Here is a 19,299-nt window from a genome sequence, read left to right as displayed (position 1 = left end):
ATCCCAGGACTCTGGGATCATGACCTGAGCCAAAGGCAGATGCTTAACTGACTGAGCCATGCAGGCACCCCAAAAATGGAGTCATTTTTCAAAATGGAGTTTTCCAGAGCCTGGATTTTGCTGACTCCATCCTGGTGTGATATGAGTGATGTTGGGATTTTCAGGTACAGAAGCAGCAACAGGTGAAAGGCCCAGAAATAGGAGAGAGTATGGCTCCTTAGAGAAAATGTAAATAAAGAGCTAACTGTAATTTGAATAGTGGGAAGGGAAGGCGTGAGAAAGCCCTGGTTATCTCATATGGCGCCTTGCACATGGCAAGTGCTCCATACGTCCTGGTTTCAGGAGGAGTATATTTATTAACAGCAATGACAACAACAATAGCCGGTAGCAATGACCAAGTGAAATACCCTGTGCCAGGAACTTCGCATAAATTACCTCATTTAATGATCACAACACTACTGCTAGGCAGGCATTCCCTTTCTGCATTCAAGAAAACAAGTTCAGAAAAAGTTCAGCTACTAGGCCTAAAGTCATATATCTATTTTGAGGAAGGGTAGAGGCTCAAGCCCTGAATTTTCTGGGGCCAAAGCTTGAACTTCTTCCTTATCACCCTTCCCCCACCCCTTTCCCAGGACTATTCAAGTGAATATACATATCTGTGGGAGACACTGCAGATCCCAAGAATGCACTTATTTTCTTCTTGGTTCAGGCAAATAGCCATCTGCTTACTTTCTTCCCACTTGGCATTGCCAGGCAGACTGCTCTAACACAGACCAGGTCACTCCCTAGTGCCCTGAGGTCCGAGGGATAAAAGCCACCCCCATCAGCCCAGCTTCTTCCACATACTGGCCCCATACCTCTGAGTCTCAGGGAAGCCGCTTTCCATTTGGTTTTTCTTGGATTCCACACAGATTTCTAGCAAAGCATTAATGTATTTATTGGCGTCTACATCCATTCCCCTCTTCCAGACTGTGTGCGCCTTAAGGCCAGGGACTGTGGCTTTGTTCATCTCTGTATCCTCAGGGACTGCTGCAGGCATGGTAGAAAATAGACATCTAGAAGCCTTGCTCAACCCCTCCAGGCCCCAGTGTCCTCCCAGGAGAAATGGAGGTGACAATACTCACCTTGTGGGGAGCCACTAGGAGGGTGAACCAAGATAATGTCTAAGCAGGACTTACCAGAGTACTCAGCACATCTGAAGTACTCAATAAACGTCTCAGAAGTACTTAATAAACGTCTCCTATGATTACGATTACCGTGTTATATAATAATATGAAATCTTCCATAATATTACTACTAATAAGCCTATTTAAGGAAGAGGATAGAGCAATGAATACTTATTAAAGTGAAATTAATTAGTTGTTTTCTTCTTCCATTCTGAAATATTAGAATGTCAGAAACAATAGTATTTATAAGCCCCTCTTTTTTTTTTTTATTTATTTTTTTATCCCCATACATTACATCATTAGTTCTAGATGAAGTGTTCCATGATTCATTGTTTGTGCATAACACCCAGTGCTCCATGCAGAATGTGCCCTCCTCAATACCCACCACCAGGCTAACCCATCCTCCCACCCCCCTCCCCTCTAGAACCCTCAGTTTGTTTTTCAGAGTCCATCGTCTCTCATGGTTCGTCCACCCCTCCGATTTCCCCCGCTTCATTCTTCCCCTCCCGCTACCTTCTTCTTCTTCTTTTTTTTTCTTAACATATATTGCATTATTTGTTTCAGAGGTACAGATCTGAGATTCCACAGTCTTGCACAATTCACAGCGCTTACCAGAGCACACACCCTCCCCAGTGTCTATCACCCAGTCACCCCATCCCTCCCACCCCACCCCCCACTCCAGCAACCCTCAGTTTGTTTCCTGCGATTAAGAATTCCTCATATCAGTGAGATCATATGATACATGTCTTTCTCTGTTTTATAAGCCCCTCTTAACCTGAGAGATTCCATAGCCCAAACCAGTGGGGTGAAAACCATGCCGCTATATTCCAGTTTCAGTGGCTGTTTCTCTAATCAAAGGAAAAAATAAATTGATAAAACTTTTCTTCATATTAAGTTTACTTCTTAACACTTCCCTTAAAAGTAGGCTGTAGGGCAGGCCCTAGAGTCTGGCTGCTGGTTTCAAATCCTGGCTTTTCTTTCTTTTTTTTTTTTAAAGATTTTTTTTTTATTTTTATTTATTTGAGACAGAGAATGAGAGACAGAGAGCATGAGAGGGAGGAGGGTCAGAGGGAGAAGCAGACTTCCTGCCGAGCAGGGAGCCCGATGCGGGACTCAATCCCGGGACTCCAGGATCATGACCTGAGCCGAAGGCAGTCGCTTAACCAACTGAGCCACCCAGGCACCCAATCCTGGCTTTTCTGTCTGCCCAAGGCGAGAGCTTGGCAGTAGTCACTAAACCTCTCTGAGCCTCAGCTGCCTCAGTTATAAAATGAGGACAACACCCCATATCTTACAGGAGTGCTGTGGGGATTAAGGCATACAAAGACCACGCTTAGAACAGAGTAAGGACCTGGCCAGCACGACTCTGTTGGGTGCCCTTGCTTAAAGTGATAAAACGAATGAATAAGTAAAAGTTCTAATGAAGAAAAAAAATTAATCTGTAAAAAGTTGTAATTTCTTAACATATTATATGTTACTTTAAGATACCAAAGTTTGCAGATATACTGAAGATCCATATTTTATGCTACTCAATAGTCCTTTATTTGGGTGCCAGAATTTAAAGTGGTGATATTTTTATGGGCTTCTGCAAAGAGCACCACGACTTCTGGCTGTCCTGTCCCCAACACATGGGAGAATCAGGGCTCTGATCTCAGGAAAACGCCTTGCCAGCCTCTTCCTCCACCCCAGAGCAGTAATCCTGTAAAACAATGCTAGATGGTTTCTCCAAATTGGGTCTGCCCCAAACCTCCCAGTTCAGACTGGTCCAATGTACAGTTGACCCATAAGGAACCTGGGCCTCGACTCAAGCGAGCCTCAGTTGCCTCCTTTTAAAAACAGGAAAAATAAAATTTACCTAGACTTGAATGGAACAATGGAATATTCCTAGCATAGGGTCAAGACGACTTCCCTCAATTCCCCTTCTAGCATTTGTAATAGGAGGAACAGGCCTGCTCTTTTTCAAGCTCTGAAAAGTCTGGGGTCGCCAGTCCTTAGTGATTTCTGAAAGAAGTGTCTGGGGAGACATTTTTGGATCCTAGTTGTGCCCTCTCTTAATGTGAAACTCATAGGGATGCCTGGGTGGCTCAGTCGGTTAATTGTCTGCCTTTGGCTCAGGTCATGATCCCAGGTTCCTAGGATGGAGTCCCACATCGGGCTCCCTGCTCAGCAGGGAGTCTGCTTCTCCCTCTGCCCCTCCTCCTGTTTGTGCTCTCTCTCTCTCTCCCTCTCAAATAAATAAATAAAATCTTTTAAAAAAATGTGGAACTCTTGGAGCTTGGAGGCTCTTCCCTGCAGGTAAGAATTTGTATGTTTTCTGGAGCTTCACCATTTCGGTGCCCGGTGGCGGCTATGTAGGGTAAGGACTGCCCTAAGAGGTAAGAACTCAGGTGGCCCAGGGCCCAGAACACCCGGGAGTCCTTCTGGGCTGGCCTGGGCTAGGCCAGTGGTCTCAAACAGGCATGCTCTAAGATGTCCTGGATGAAGGAATGTAAGAAACTTTATGAAACAATGATACAGTGACTATTAATAACTACCAGGTTCTATGCCAGGCTCTTTATATGGGTTAGCTCTTCACACATAACAACCATCCACATTTCTTAGGGAAAAGGAAACAGGCTCAGAGAATGTACTTGACCCGGGGTCACAGAAGGAGCAGAACAAAAATTCAAAACCCCAGATCTTTTTAGAATAAAGTCTACTGTAGGGACGCCTGGGTGGCTCAGTCGGTTGAGCGGCTGCCTTCGGCCCAGGTCATGATCCCAGGGTCCTGGGATCGAGTCCCACATCGGGCTCCTTGCTCAGCAGGGAACCTGCTTCTCCCTCTCTCTCCCTCTGCTTGTGCTCTGTCAAATAAATAAAATCTTTAAAAAAAAAAAAGAAAGAATAAAGTCTACTGTACTTTCAGAGTCTGCTGCTTTATCTGCCATCAGGACTTTTAAAATCCAAATACTTTTAAAATCCACAACTCCCCAAGACTTAGAAAATAAAGTGCTTCATGGATATCCCTTCCTGATTTGCTCAGGGATCTTCTCTGTGTTCACCTCTCCTGGACCCCCCTCACACAGTTTCTTGATCCCCGCCATGCTCATTCCTGCCTCTAAGCCTTTGCCTTTGCTGCTCCATCTGCCAAGAATGCCAGTCTCTTGCTTCATCCTCCTCCTTTGGCCTGGCAAACACCTTCTTATCTTTTCCAGATTCAGGTCAAGGAACACCACTTCTGTAAAGTGTTTCTGGGGGCACTGGCTGGCTCAGTCAGAAGAGTGTACAACTCTTGGGGCGCCTGGGTGGCTCAGTTGGTTAAGCGACTGCCTTCGGCTCAGGTCATGATCCTGGAGTCCCTGGATCGAGTCCCACATCGGGCTCCCTGCTCGGCGGGGAGTCTGCTTCTCCCTCTGACCCTCCCCCCTCTCATGCTCTCTCTATCTCATTCTCTCTCTCAAATAAATAAACAAAATCTTTAAAAAAAAAAAAAAAGAGTGTACAACTCTTGAGCTCGGGGGTTATGAGTTTGAGCCCCATGTTGGGTGTAGAGATTACTAAAAAAAATCTTAAAAAAAAAAAATGCTTCTGCATGGCTCCTGGGGTCCCCTCTGTCTAAAAGCACCTCCAGAGCTTAGAGTGTTTATTTGTTGATACATTTGCCTTCTCTCTACCAGGCTATAGCTCCTTGAAAATAAGGACTGTGTGTTAACTACGTTATTTTACCCAGTGTCTATTGCAGGGAACTTCTGAAACCTCTTCTTTTCTTCTTCTTTTATCTTATTTTATTTATTTATTTTTAAAGATTTTATTTATTTTTATTTTGAGAGAGAGAGAGCACAAGAGGGGGGAGCGGGAGAGGGAGAAGCAGACTCCCTGCTGAGCAGGGAGCCCGATGTGGGACTCGATCCCGGGACTCCAGGATCATGACCTGAGCCGAAGGCAGTCGCTCAACCAACTGAGCCACCCAGGAGCCCCTTTATTTTATTTATTTATTTAGAGAGAGCAGGGGGAGGGGCAGAGGAAGAGGGAGAGAGGGAATCTCAAGCAGACTCCACACTGAGCGCAGAGCCCAACACGTGGCTCCATCTCACAACCCTAAGATCATGACCTGAGCTGAAATCAAGAGTTGGACGCTTAACTGACTGAGCTGCCCAGGCGCCCCTGAAACTTCTTCTAACCTGGGCTTGCTGCTGTGTAAAATGCAGTGGGTATTCTGCATGGAGCACTGGGTGTTATGCACAAACAATGAATCATGGAACACTACATCAAAAACTAATAATGTAATGTATGGTGATGAACATAACAATAAAAGTAAAAAAAATGCAGTGGGTAATGTCTACCTCGTATGGCTGTTATAAAGGTCAAAATGAGGTGATGTTTCTCATGCGTTTAGCTTACTTGTTTAGTTAACAACTAAAGCCATTATTATATTATCCTTTAATATTGTTAGTTTTAATATTTTAAATAAAATAATAGGTAAAAGAGTAAATCCATGAATAAATGTAGTGACCCAAGCAAAACCCCCACTCCTGCTTTTCGCTCAGCCTAGGAAAAACTATGATGGAATATTTCCCCTATCCTGGGAATAGCTATTTCTGTTTCTCAGTCTTTGGTCACAGTTTCCTTTTTCTCCTGTTGTTTTACCCTACCTGGTAGAAATATCAGGGCTCCTGCCAGAGCTTCCCAGTCCCAGGGGAGAGAATTGGTCAAGGTCTGAGAGTGACAAGGGAGAGCAGTCCAACTTCATTCTTGCTTCCCTTTCCCTCTCCTCCTTTTCCTTCCTGTGGGGGAAATAAAAAACACTTAACAAAAATTGGCTCAAAAATTCAGTGTGATTTCTTCAAAGGTGTCACTGGAATCTTGATAGATACTGAAAGGAAAAGTTTACAAAGGAACCAATAATGGCAACAGCAAATAACCAGAACAGAATGCTGAACACACTGCACGATCCCCTCATCTGTCTTCTAAGTACTGTTGGATGCCAGGCACTGGACTTAGCCCCGGGGAAAACAAGATCACCCAGGGCAAGATTCCTTGAGGCCAAATCTTCAATCTAGGGAGATGGACAAGCACGTCTATGATTGAGTAGGCTAAGATCTGTGGAGCACAATCAGGAAAGCACAGGGCACATAATGGGTACCCTGAGTAAGCAAGTCAGGGGAGACTTCCAGGAGGTGATGCCTGAGCTGGGTTTTAAAGGTCAGCAAGGAGTTAGTAAGATTAAGAGGTATTTGGAAGACAGTCAAGTCCGAGGGAACAACAATAATATTGGTAAATTAAACTGCGTTGGCTTAGATTTCTGAGAATCTAAGGTGGATGTCAGAAAGATTGTTTCTGATAGATCAGTTGAGTCACCACTGATCCTGTAAGATTCCATGGCTCAAACAGGTGGGTCTTAAGCTAAACTGCGATTATAAAAAAATTGTGGTCTTCTCGATCAAAGGAAAATTAAAATTGGAAGACTTAAGATTGGAAGGTTTCCTTGGGTAAATTTCTCAACTCATTAAGCTTTTCTTCGTCTCTAAAATGGAGACTGTAACACCATCTATCTGTGATGAGATGGTTAGTTACCAACCCATCATCTGCTCTCCCTGTTTCTTTAGCAATGGAGCCAGTTTTTGGTTAAGATGGCAATGTGCCCAGAGTTTTTATTAATTACATTTCCCAGCCTCCTTTGAAACTAACATCACCATGTGACTAATATCCGACCCTTGAAATAAAGTGGCAATATGAAATGGTATTTCCAGGGAGGTTATTAAAAAGGGAGAGGGTAACCGGGATTGACTACAACTGAGCATGAGGGATCTTTCTGGGGTGATGAAAAAGTTCTAAAACTGGATTGCAGCAATTGTTGCGAAACTCTGTAAATTTGCTAAAATTAATTGAATTGTATACTTAAAATGAGCAAATTTTATGGTAAATTACACCTCAATAATGTTATAAAGTAATAATAATTATTATAAAACATCATTTAAAATGGGTTTTGGGTTTTTTTTTAAAGGAATGTGTTTATTTTTATTTTTTTTTTAAGATTTTATTTATTGGGGCACCTGGGTGGCTCAGTCATTAAGCGTCTGCCTTCGGCTCAGGTCATGATCCCAGGGTCCTGGGATTGAGCCTCGCATCGGGCTCCCTGCTCCGTGGGAAGCCTGCTTCTCCCTCTCCCACTCCCCCTGCTTGTGTTCCCTCTCTCGCTGTGTCTCTCTGTCAAATAAATAAATAAAATCTTAAAAAAAAAAAAAGATTTTATTTATTTATTTGACACAGAGAGAGCATGAGCAGCAGGGAGGAACAAGGGGAGAGGGAGAAGCAGGCTCCCTGTGGAGCAGGGAGCCCAATATGGGGCTTGATCCCAGGATCCTGGGATTCTGACCTGAGCCAAAGGCAGACACTTAACTGATTGAGCCACCCAGGCTCCCCAATAAATATAATCTTAAAAAAAAAAAAAAGAGGGTGGCTGGGTGATGCACATTGGGGAGGTATGTGTTGTGGTGAGTGCTGGGTGTTGTATAAGACTGATGATAACAGAGTGCATCGGGCTCCCTGTTCAGCAGGAAGTCTGCTTCTCCCTCTCCCACTCCCCCTGCTTGTGTTCCCACTCTTGCTATCTCTCTCTCTGTCAAATAAATAAAAATCTTAAAAAAAAAAAAAGGCTGATGAATCACAGACCTGTGCCCCTAAAACAAATAATACATTATATGTTAATAAAATATAAATTAAGAATTCTGACAGGGGCGCCTGGGTGGCTCAGTCAGTTAAGCATCTGACTCTTGATCTCAGCTCGGGTCTTGATCCCAGGGTTGTGAGTTCAAGCCCCATGTTGTGCTCCACACCCAGTGTGGAGCCTACCTAAAAAAAAAAAAAAAAAAAAAAAAAAATTCTGACAGTGTTCATATTTCCAGTTTTCCATGGTCTTTGTCAGAACAAACCTTAAAAGAAACGCAATCTCCCTCTCAAGACTTCCTCCAGATTTCTTGTCAGGGAATTCCTCGATGAAGGTTGAAGGTGGGATGAACATGTGGTTTGCCTTCTTTTTATCTAATGCTCTTTGGTCGATATTCTTCACCTCTCTGTGGAGAAATCACAAAGTCACGTATGGAAAAATACTGAAAAGTCAGCATGATCTTTTCACTCCTATTTTCATATGTGAAGAGAGACAAATATTTGCAAAGTTATTCATTCAAGAGCAACTGACTGAAGTAGAGAGCTGACTACACAGCAACTACTCAGTCCGGAGCCCCTGCTGTGTGCTAGGGGGCATATCAGTCCTTGGAGACACAGAGAGGAATAAGACGTGGTCCCTGAATTCAAGGAACACGCACTCAGATTAGGAGGGCAGGAGAAGAAATCAACAATCTGAAAGAGGGGCGCCTGGGTGGCTCAGTCAGTTCAGCGTCTGCCTTCGGCTCAGGTCACAATCCCAGGGTCCTGGGATCGAGTCCCGCGTCGGGCTCCCTGCTCGGCAGGGCAGTCCGCTTCTCCCTCTGCCTGCCGCTCCCTCTGCTTGTGCACTCGCTCTCTGACAAATCAGTCAATCAATCAATCTTAAAAACAAACAAACAAAAAAACAATCTGAAAAAAAGCTGAATTTTGAAGGCAAGCTGAATTCAAGTTGGGGATCTGCCGCTTGCTGTCTGACTTTGGGCAAATTACTTAACCTCTCCCTGCCAGCGTATCACCACCAACTTGGTGATAATAGAACCTAGGGTTGCAGTGAGGATTCACTGAGTTACCACAGGTCAGGTGCTTAGCGCAGTGTCTGGTACACAATAAATAAAGGAAGTGCTCTAGAAATGTCAGCAGCTGCTGCTGTTCTTATAGAAGACAGTTTTCAGCGGAGTGTGCTCAGATAAGCATGGGGTACACAATGGGAATGCCAAACTGGGTGATATACCAGCGGACTTTTGAAATGTAAGTAGACATTTACTTGATGAAGAAGCAGGTTACGGACACTCAAGGTAAACAAAATAGCAATAAAAATGTATTTGTGTGAATTAAGATTCTGTCATATACTTCTCTGCTGATGGAGGAGAGATGCAGAAAGACCGGTATTAAAAGACCAGCATTGGGGCGCCTGGGTGGCTCGGTCGTTACGCGTCTGCCTTTGGCTCAGGTCATGATCCCATGGTCCTGGGATCGAGCCCCGCATCGGGCTCCCTGCTCTGCAGGAGGCCTGCTTCTCCCTCTCCCTCTCCCCCTGCTTGTGTTCCCTCTCTCGCTGTGTCTCTCTCTGTCAAATAAATAAAATCTTTAAAAAAAAAACCCAAAAAACCAGCATTGAACCGAGGTAGGGAAGCTGAAGGGACTCCATTTTATTTTATTATTTTATTTTATATATTTATTTTATTTTGTTTTGCTTTTTTTTAAGATTTTATTTATTTATTTGACAGAGAGAGAGAGGGAGAGAGAGCACAAGCAGGGGCAGCAGAAGAGGGCGAAGCAGGCTCCCCGCTGAGCAGGGAGCCCAATATGGGACTCAATCCCAGGACCCTGGGGTCATGACCTGGACCAAAGGCAGATGCTTAACCAACTGAGCCACCCAGGTGTCCCTATATATTTCTTTTAAAGATTTTATTTATTTATTTATTTATTTATTTATTTATTTATTTGAGAGAGTGTGAGCACATGTACAAGTGGGGGGAAGAGTAGAGAGAGGGACAAGCAGACTCCATGCTGAGCATGGAGCGCAACGCAGGACTCGATCCCACGACCCCAAAATCACGACCTGACAGACGGACAACCGACTGAGCCACCCAGGCGGCCCTGAAGGGACACCATTTTAGAAAGGCTCCATCTCTGCTATTTTTCTGCTAGGCCCCATTTCAGAATAAGTCAAAGAAGCTATGTTCCCACTTTGAGGGGGAAGCAAGATAGTTAATCATTCTCTGAATTTTGTCCTAGGCCCCAAACACCTAATAATGTCTAAGAGCCAGATCCCAAATATGTTCCAAGCTGACACTGGCATCAATATCTCTACCTTCGGTAATTTACGGAATAACACCCGTTGTTCACCCAACACTTACCTCTGATTGGGCCCTACGCTGGACTCCTGAAGGAACAAATACCCTAGACCCCTTTCCAACATAAACCCCTAACCTCAGGCAATGACAAGACTCCTTCTCCTTTCCTTTCCAAGTCTCCCAGACATTCTGTCTGCTATTCTCTACTTGTCATTTATACTCTTCAATAAACTGTTTTCACTTTCTCTCTTGCATTTGATTTCTTTTTCTTTTTTTTTTTTTAAAGATTTTATTTATTTATTTGACAGAGAGAGACACAGTGAGAGAGGGAACACAAACAGGGGGAGTGGGAGAGGGAGAAGCAGGCCTCCCGCTGAGCAGGGAGCCCAATGAGGGGCTCGATCCCAGGACCCTGGGACCATGTCCTGAGCCGAAGGCAGACGCCCAACAACTGAGCCACCCAGGCGCCCCTTGCATTTGATTTCTATCCTGTGTAAAGCCAAGGACCCTCTTGGCTGGTCCTGGGGGAGCCTCCTCTGGATCCTCAGACTCAACCAGGCTGTATCAAAACCCATGGTTATTCCAACAATGGGCAACTTCTCCCAAGTCAAAGGAAGAAATTCTGTTGACACAATGTTCTTACTTTGGGATCTTCTGCCACAACTTTTTCTTAACCCTGGGGAGCCTGCTTCTGCTTGCAACAAAGAGGCAAAGAACAGCAGCAGATTGCATTTGTCCTTGTTATGATCACATTTTCTTTTCTTTTTTTTAAGATTTTATTTATTTATTTATTTGAGAGGGAGGAAGAGTGAGCAAGAGAGAACACAAGCAGGGGGAGGGGCAGAGGCAGAGGGAGAAGCAGGCTCCCCGCTGAGCAGGGAGCCCAATGTGGGACTCGATCCCAGGACCCCGGGATCATGACCTGAGCCAAAGGTAGACATTCAACGAACTGAGACACGCAGGCACTCCAGACCTGACTCTTAAAAAATGAGGTAACAGGGCGCCTGGGTGGCTCAGTCGGTTAAGCGACTGCCTTCAGCTCAGGTCATGATCTCAGGGTCCTGGGATCGAGCCCTGCATCGGGCTCCCTGCTCGGTGGGAAGCCTGCTTCTCCCTCTCCCACTCTCCCTGCTTGTGTTCCCTCTCTCACTGTCTCTCTGTCAAATAAATAAATAAAATCTTTAAAAAAAAAAAAAAAAAAAAAAAAAAAATGAGGTAACTACAAAACCATTATAATATCTACAAAGAAAAGGAATACACCGATATAAGGAGTTCCTTAATATGTTCCTTTGGAACATAGATACCAAATAGTTCATAGACTCTAAATGTGCAGCTCAAGGAGTTTTTGTGGACTGAGCACACCCATGTAACCAGCACCCAGATCAAGAAATGGAACATTGCCCGCTCCCCAGAAGCCCCCTCATCCGTACCCTACTCAAACCCTACTTCCCTGAGGGTAGCCCTAATTTTGCTCCTTCTGCTTCCGAGTAGTCTCATTCACCCACGGGGAGCCACAGCTTCCCCCTAGTGTCCCAGGCTCTGGCGTCTGATGTCTAACAGCACAGATGTGGGTTTGGTTTTTTTTTAGATTATTTACCTTAGAGAGAGAGGGACAGTGAGAGGGCAGGGGGTCGGGGGAGGGGCAGGGGAGAGGGAGAGAGAGAGAATCTCAAGCGGGCTTCCCACTGAGCTTGGAGCCCGACGATGCAGGGCCCCATCCCAGGCCCCCGAGATCATGCCCTCAGCCAAAATCAAGAGTCCGATGCTTTACCCACTGAGCTACCCGGGGGCCCCTTTCAGCACAGATGTGTTTCAAGGACACCGTTTTCTTTCGTAGACACAATTTTGAGAATCACCTTGTTAACAGAAGGCATCCTGAGCTTCTTGACAATGCCTTATCCAACAAAAAGTGGATATATTTCGCATAATTATAGTTTCTACTGACTTAAAATACCTATACTATAATTCACCTGACAAGGATGTCCTTGTATATTTCTGAAATATATACGTGGTAGACTTAATCTTGAATAAATTTAATACTAGCCCTAAATTATTTTTGCCCTGCTCATGCCATAGCTAGGTATAACTAGGGGGGCTAAGTTCTGGCCGATGGAATGAAAAATGGAAGCTTCACTTGTGACTCACAAGAGGTATGCATTTCTTTGGACTTCACCTTCCTTTTTCTTTTCTTTTAAGATTTTTATTTATTTGACAGAGAGAGAGACTCAGCAAGAGAGGGAACACAAGCAGAGGGAAAGGGAGAAGCAGGCTTCCCGCCGAGCAGGGAGCCCGATGCGGGGCTCAATCTCAGGACCCTGAGATCATGACCTGAGCTGAAGGTAGACGCTTAATGACTGAGCCACCCAGGCGCCTCTTCATCTTCCTTTCTATTGGCTGGAATATGGACCTGATGGCTGGAGCTTGACCAGCTATCTTGGATCATGAGGTGGAATCATGGGCGAAGGATTATGGAGAAATAAGACAAAAGGGGCTTGGGTCCCTGGCACTGACCTGCCATATCTCTTGGACTCCTTTTTAAATAATAAAAATAGATTTGCACCTTGTTTTAGCCACTATTTTGAGTTCTGTCACTCGAAGCTAAACCTAATTCTAAGTGATAGAATTACCTACTATGGGCTTGGTCTTATAAACAGGCTTTATGTGCCTTATTTTACTTGATTGATACAACTCTCCAAAGTAGGAAATATTATCTTCATTTAAGCAACAAAGAAATGGAAGCTCAGCAATATACGTGACTGGTCCAATGTCATAGAGCCAGTAAGTAAAAAACCCTAAGCCTCTGCCATTCCTAATTGCTACAACTATTGGGAGAGACAGACATTACAAAACATCTATGTTAGAAACAGAACATAATACCTGGTGCCTAGAAGTTGCTGAAAACATTTGTTGGAACAATGAGTGAAATATAGAAAAAACAAAGCGTAATGAGCCACAGTAACAGAGGCAGAAACAAAGAGCCCTAAAGAACAATTCCTGCAAAGGCGCCTGGGTGGCTCAGTCAGTTAAGCATCTACGTTTGGCTCAGGTCATGATCTCAGGATCCTGGGATCAGGCTCCCCACGTCAGGCTCCCTTCTCAGTGGAGCCCGCTTCTCCCTCTCCCTCTGCCCTTCACCCTGCTTGTGCTCTCTCTCTCTCTCCCAAATAAATAAATTAAAAAAAAAAAAGAAAAAGAACGGTTCCTGGGTCCTCTCCCTTCCCCAGTCTTGACCCTCTCCTCCCTCACCTGCATCTCTCTGACCTCTCCCGCTTCACACAGGCTTGGGTCTTCCACTTTACATTGAAACGGCCCTGTTACTCACCATCCAATCTTGCCTTTTTTAGTTCAGAATTTTGCTCCTTCTGCTTCCTAGTAGTCTCATTCACCCATGGGGAGCCACAGCTTCCCCCTAGTGTCCCAGGCTCTGGTGTCTGACCTCAGCCCTGTTAAGACCGTTCTCTACCAACTCACCAAACCTGTCTCAGCCCCAGGCTTCTGCATCTGGCACCCCGCTGCTGATCCTTACTTCCTTTAGCCCTTTCTTCCCTCAGCTTCATGGTTGGTGTGCCTTTACATGCAGGCTCTCCTTTCCTTCTGGCCACTCTTTCTCCTTGGCCCCATTTGTCCTCCCCACATATGTGGTGGCCCTCTAAGTTTCTGTCCTTGACCTTGACTTCGGTAAATGGCGATAAATAACTGTGCCTCTTACACACACTATTTTATACCCTGATTTTTTTTGTTTTGGTCCAGTAATATATTGTGACCATCCCTCCTTATAAAATAAGAATACTAGATCAACATGGCCATTTTTCTTGGCTGCAGAGCATGCACATACAAGAGCTTATTAAACCAATCACCTTTTTTTAAAAACATTTAAAAAAAATAGTTTATTTATTTATTTAAGAGAGACAGAATGAGAGAGAGAGAGAGCACAAGATGGGAGAAGGTCAGAGGGAGAAGCAGACTCCCTGCTGAGCAGGGAGCCCGATGCGGGACTCGATCCCAGAGCTCCAGGATCACGACCTGAGCCGAAGGCAGTCGCTTAACCAACTGAGTCACCCAGGCTCCCCTCACTCTTTGATGAATATTTAGGCTAAACTGCATTTTTGTGGGGCTTGTTTTTGTGCGCGTGTGTGTGTGTGTGTGTATCATCATTTGGAAATAACTCAACTGTATCACTTTGCAAAATAAATCAGTTACCTATGTGTTCATTGTTTCCTTTCTCTCTCCTATGATGGCAGATGCCAATGGCTGTCTAGCCAACAGCTATTCACCCTTTCTCCCCTGCTAACCGAATCCAGTGCTATTTTGGGTAATGAAGTGCCCAGCCAGTTCTGCTCTGGTCCAGGCACGGAAATCTCATTTCTCTTTGCCAGATATTTCCCGAGCTTCTTTTGCAGCCCGGATGTCCATGTAAGAGAGTTACGGGAGCAGGCAGAGAAGACATGAGAGAGATAAGGAGCAAACGAAGAAGGTGAGCTCTTCTCTAGAGAAAAAAGTGCCAGCTAATAAAGGGAGAATGAATGATGGAAGTAGAAAATCACGATTCTGCAACCCCAACTATTATCATTGGTTCAGGCAAAGACCATCAAAGCGATGCTAAAACCGCTGGGCAAAGGTTTGGGGACAGCAGATTCATTCAGTCTCAGAGAATCATACCACTTATTACAGACTAACTACATAAAACAGGGGTCTTACAGTGGAGAGGTCTGGCAGAGACCATCTGTCTGGCTGACCCGACACTGAGTGTCTCCTGATGTAGTGCAGTGGGCACACACAACATCATCTATGAGGTGTTCTTGGCGCAAGGATCTTCCCTGAAACTTATCAAGTATCTAGTATCACCCCAATGTCCAGTTTACAAGAAATATAGGGTATTTTGAAATAAGTTAAATGATACCCTGAAGAAATAGTCAGAAAAATCCAGAATGTGGCTTGAGCGTTTCAAAAAAGTCTATGTCAGGGCGCCCGGGTGGCTGCAGTTGGTTAAGCGACTGCCTTCGGCTCAGGTCGTGATCCTGGAGTCCTGGGATCGAGTCCCGCATCGGGCTCCCTGCTCGGCGGGGAGTCTGCTTCTCCCTCTGACCATCTCCCCTCTCATGCTCTCTCTATCTCATTCTCTCTCTCAAATAAATAAATAAAATCTTTTTTAAAAAAAAGTCTATGTCATTTAAAAAAAATTAATAATGTAATCATTGCGTCAGGGCGTAATAACAAAGGTGGGGGCAGGGCACTGTTATCGATGAAAAGACACCAAAGAAATATAACAACAAAATCTAATTCCCAATCCTTGATTGGATCCTGGAGCAGCAAGTAAAACCAAAAAGGATATTTTGGGCACCACTGGGGAAATACGAATTTGACCTAATTACTAGGGAGAGAAAGAAAATATGGCAAAATGTGGATAATTGGTAAACGCAGTGCGGGCATATGGTGTTCACTGCACCATCCTTTCAACATTTCTGGAAGGTCTGAAAATTTTCTAAATAAAATAAAAATATTGAAAAAGTCAGAAGGCACAGGAAAATATCCATAATACGCTAAGTGGGGAAACAAAGTCTAAAAACCAGATTGACAGTATGACTCTATTACTTTTGTTTAAAGATACACCTCTGTGGGCCCAGGAGTAAAGACTGCAAGGATTTATAGAAAAATGTTGGTGGGGTGCCTGGGTGGCTCAGTCGTTAAGCGTCTGCCTTCGGCTCAGGTCATGGTCCCAGGGTCCTGGGATCAAGTCCCACATTGGGCTCCCTGCTCGGCAGGAAGCCTGCTTCTCCCTCTCCCACCCCCCTGCTTGTGTTCCTGCTCTGGCTATCTCTCTCTCTGTGTCAAATAAATAAATAAATAAATCTTTAAAAAAAAAAAAGAAAGAAAAATGTTGGCAATGTATACCTCCAGGTGCTTTTCCAGGTTGGTTTGTTTGTCTTCACTGAACATAAATGTTTTTGTAGTTTAGAAAAAAATAACTTTAAAAGAAAGATCTGGTCTCTGTTATTGTGGAGTTTACATTCTGACCACAAGAAATGTGCTCAAGATAGTCCCAGGGCCAGGCCCCCAATTAAAAATTGTCATGTGCAGGGGTGCCACGGTGGTGCAGTCGGTTAAGTGTCCGACTCTCGGTTTTGGCTCATATACTCTTGGTTTCGGCTCAGGTCGTGATCTCAGTGTCGTGAGACCCGCCCACATCATCGGGCTCCACACAGTGGGGAGTCTGTTCAAGATTCTCTCTCCCCCCTCTCCATCTGCACCTCCTGCTCATGCTCTATCTCTCTAAAATAATAAAATCTTAAAAATTAAAAAAAAAATTAGGGGCACCTGGGTGGCTCAGTTGTTAAGTGTCTGCCTTCGGCTCAGGTCATGATCCCAAGGTCCTGGGATCGAGCCCCACATCAGGTTCCCCACTCAGCGGGAAGCCTGCTTCTCCCTCTCCCATTCCCCCTGCTTGTGTTCCCTCTCTTGCTATCTCTCTATCAAATAAATAAATAAAATCTTTTTTAAATAAATAAATAAATAAATAATAAAATGCACATAAAAATGAAACTGTCATGTGCAGGGGCGCCTGGTCGGCCTGGTAAGTGGAGCGTGCAACTCTTGATCTTGAGGTTGTGAGTTCGAGTCCCACATTAGGTATAGAGATTACTTAAAAATCTTTAAAAAAAATTTTTTTTAAATTGTCATGTGCAACCATAGACAGACACTCAAACAATGCCCCTTCCCTAATGTCCCTTAAATACCTGAGGAAGTTTTCTTGCAGTCCCTTTAGGTACTCATCAAAATAATTCCATTCATTCCTGTGGAGCCAGCTCAGTTGGTGGAGGTTGTCCCTCTGCTTCTTCATGTTGCTCAGGGTCAGGTTGATGACCTCAGCATACGTCAGGACGGACTCAGTGGCATCAGCCGTCAAGGAAAAGCCCATACTCTCAGTTGGTATTGACTGAGCGTTACCAGCAGAACAGCCTACTGCATGGGGCGGGGGCTGGGGGGGGGATGGCAGAGTGGGGGAAATGACCTCTTTCTGGACCAGATCACTGAAATCTGGGCAGGAAAGGACTCCTGCTCTCTGGCCATGGCCTACTGGGAAAGGCAAGCGGATATCCTCCCCAATGGCCAGGCCATTCCCGGTCTTTTAACAAAGCCCTTCTCTCCTGCTGATGGAAGGGCTAGGAAATGCTCTTTTCATACTGCTGTCTAAAATTCTCACTCCACTTATCATGGGAAGCACTTCGTAATGTATAGAGTTGTCATATCACTATGTCGTACACCTGAAACTAATAAGTTGTGAGTCAACTATACTTCAATAAAAAAAATAAGCAAATAAATACAATTCTTACTCTATTATTACAGTGGTGAAGAGGAATGGATTTCAACTATCAGTCTCAAGCCTCATTCCCAACATCATGGAAGTTGATAAAAGATATTGAGCTCCGAGGTTAAGCGGTGCACATGAGATCTTAAGGTCAGTGGGTTGCTGAGCTGGACTCAAATCTAGGGCTGTGTATTCCCAACCCAGGCTCCTTCCACTATACTACACAGTCTACAGAGCACTGAGGTGATATACGGGAAAATGCTTTATATACTAATAAAGTGCTATGAAATGTGAGCTGTTAGGCTTATAAATAAGTCTGGGGATATGAGCTCTATAGACAAGTGCTACCTAGTTCATTGGGAAAGCTCCTCCTGATGGGGAGCTATGTGCAGACAGGTAACGTTTCAAGCACTTGTTACTTCTCAGGCTCTAGGCCAAGCCTTTATTGTTACTGTGCCAGTACTCTGCAATAACAGCCCTAGAAGGCAGGTGTTGCTATCCCATTTTGTAGATGAAAAAAATGAGGCTCAGAAGTTTGTCTAAGATCACTCAGCTGGTCAACAGTTGAGTTGGTTCTTGAGTCCAGGAGGACTTGATTCCATATTCTGACCCCCTACAGTAAAGTGCTAGGACTTAGGACACCAACATGTCACATCTGTTTTCTTAAGATCTGCGTTGGTTACCAAATCTTTAAAATAAATGCCAGCAGGGCCAGAGATCTGCTGATGGATCTGGAGGAGGGGTGTGTGTGTGTGGAGGATGGTAGAAGAAACACACGTCTGGACCCCAAATCCTGATCAATACATACTCTGGGGTCAATGAGCATCTGGGAGTCATTACTGAGCTGCAAAGCATGTTCGAGTACCTAGTTAGCATTCTCTCTGGTAGATAGGAAGAGATTTTGCACCCAGGGGAATTTGACATGCCCAAGATCCCACGCAGCCAGTTCATGAGGCCGACTTGGAACTAAAAGGCGCAAGATTCTGAGCCTTAGGCTCATATCAATGGCTACCCTTGACGGACATGCATTATGTGCCAGGCACTGGGTTAAGGACTGGGTGCCTTTCCACATCCTTGCTTCTGGGAGAAGGAAGCAGAGGCCTGGAATAATATCTGCCCTGCCCATGGTGGAAAGGATATGGGATGCTCTTGGTTCTTTCCCTCCTGACTATCAACACGTCTTTGCCACAATGCTGCAGACAGCCGTAATTCTGGAGGAAGTACACAATCAGAGGGCTCTTCCCATAAAGGTTGAAGAAGTTTGAAATCAGCTCAGGGCTTTTGCAGGCTGGGTGAGACTGAGTAGGAAAGAGAGTGGAAAAAATTACAGATTGTCATTGTTACAACATGGATTAAGAAACGTAAAGGTAATAATGTTCTCTGTCCAGTAACTTCAATTTGAGGATACTACCCTAAGGAAATTACCCAAATTAAAGAAAAAAGATTTAAGTACTAAGATGCTTGCTGCAGAGATATTGACTATAGCAAAAGATTAGAACAACCTGAATGTTCAAGAAGATACTGATATTTCTATCCCAAGGAATAGTTATGCTGCTACTAAAATGTTTATGAAGAGTTGGTCCCAAGAAATAGCTTCAGATCTAATAGTAGACTTAAAAATTGAGACGCAGGGGCACCTGGGTGGCTCAGTCAGTTAGGCATCTGCCTTCGGCTCAGATCATGATCTCAGGGGCCCGGGATTGAGCCCCATGTCTGCCTCCCCGGTGAGCAATGAGTCTGCTTCTCTCTCTGACCCTCCCCACCCTCATGCTCTCTCTCTCTCTCAAATAAATAAATAAATAAAATCTTAAAAAACAAAACAAAACAAAACAAATAGGGCATCTGCGTGGCTCAGTTGGTTAAGGTCTGCCTTCTGCTCAGGTCA

The 19,299-nt window shown here is 44.6% G+C and overlaps 2 protein-coding genes across 2 annotated transcripts in view; both read right to left on the bottom strand.

Moving 5' to 3' along the window:
• DMC1 (DNA meiotic recombinase 1) overlaps positions 1 to 1,021 on the bottom strand; it is a 45,276-nt gene extending 44,255 nt beyond the window's left edge. The window contains exon 1 of the mRNA XM_034987507.1: positions 858 to 1,021. The gene's annotated coding sequence lies outside the window, so the exon portion shown is untranslated. The remainder of the gene's footprint in view (positions 1 to 857) is intronic.
• Positions 1,022 to 6,196: 5,175 nt separating this feature from the next.
• The window catches only part of FAM227A (family with sequence similarity 227 member A), a 66,509-nt gene continuing 53,406 nt past the window's right edge, over positions 6,197 to 19,299 (bottom strand). The window contains exons 13-16 of the mRNA XM_034987239.1: positions 18,555 to 18,712; positions 16,843 to 16,995; positions 8,034 to 8,218; positions 6,197 to 6,201 (exon numbers count right to left, since the gene is read on the bottom strand). Of these exons, the coding sequence (XP_034843130.1) occupies positions 6,197 to 6,201; positions 8,034 to 8,218; positions 16,843 to 16,995; positions 18,555 to 18,712 (501 nt within the window). The remainder of the gene's footprint in view (positions 6,202 to 8,033; positions 8,219 to 16,842; positions 16,996 to 18,554; positions 18,713 to 19,299) is intronic.

The sequence above is a fragment of the Mirounga leonina genome, unplaced genomic scaffold, assembly GCF_011800145.1.
Source record: "Mirounga leonina isolate KUSES-001 unplaced genomic scaffold, KU_Mleo_1.0 Mir_418, whole genome shotgun sequence".
Classification (NCBI taxonomy): Eukaryota; Metazoa; Chordata; class Mammalia; order Carnivora; family Phocidae; genus Mirounga; species Mirounga leonina.
This window is presented reverse-complemented; position numbering and strand designations above follow the sequence as displayed.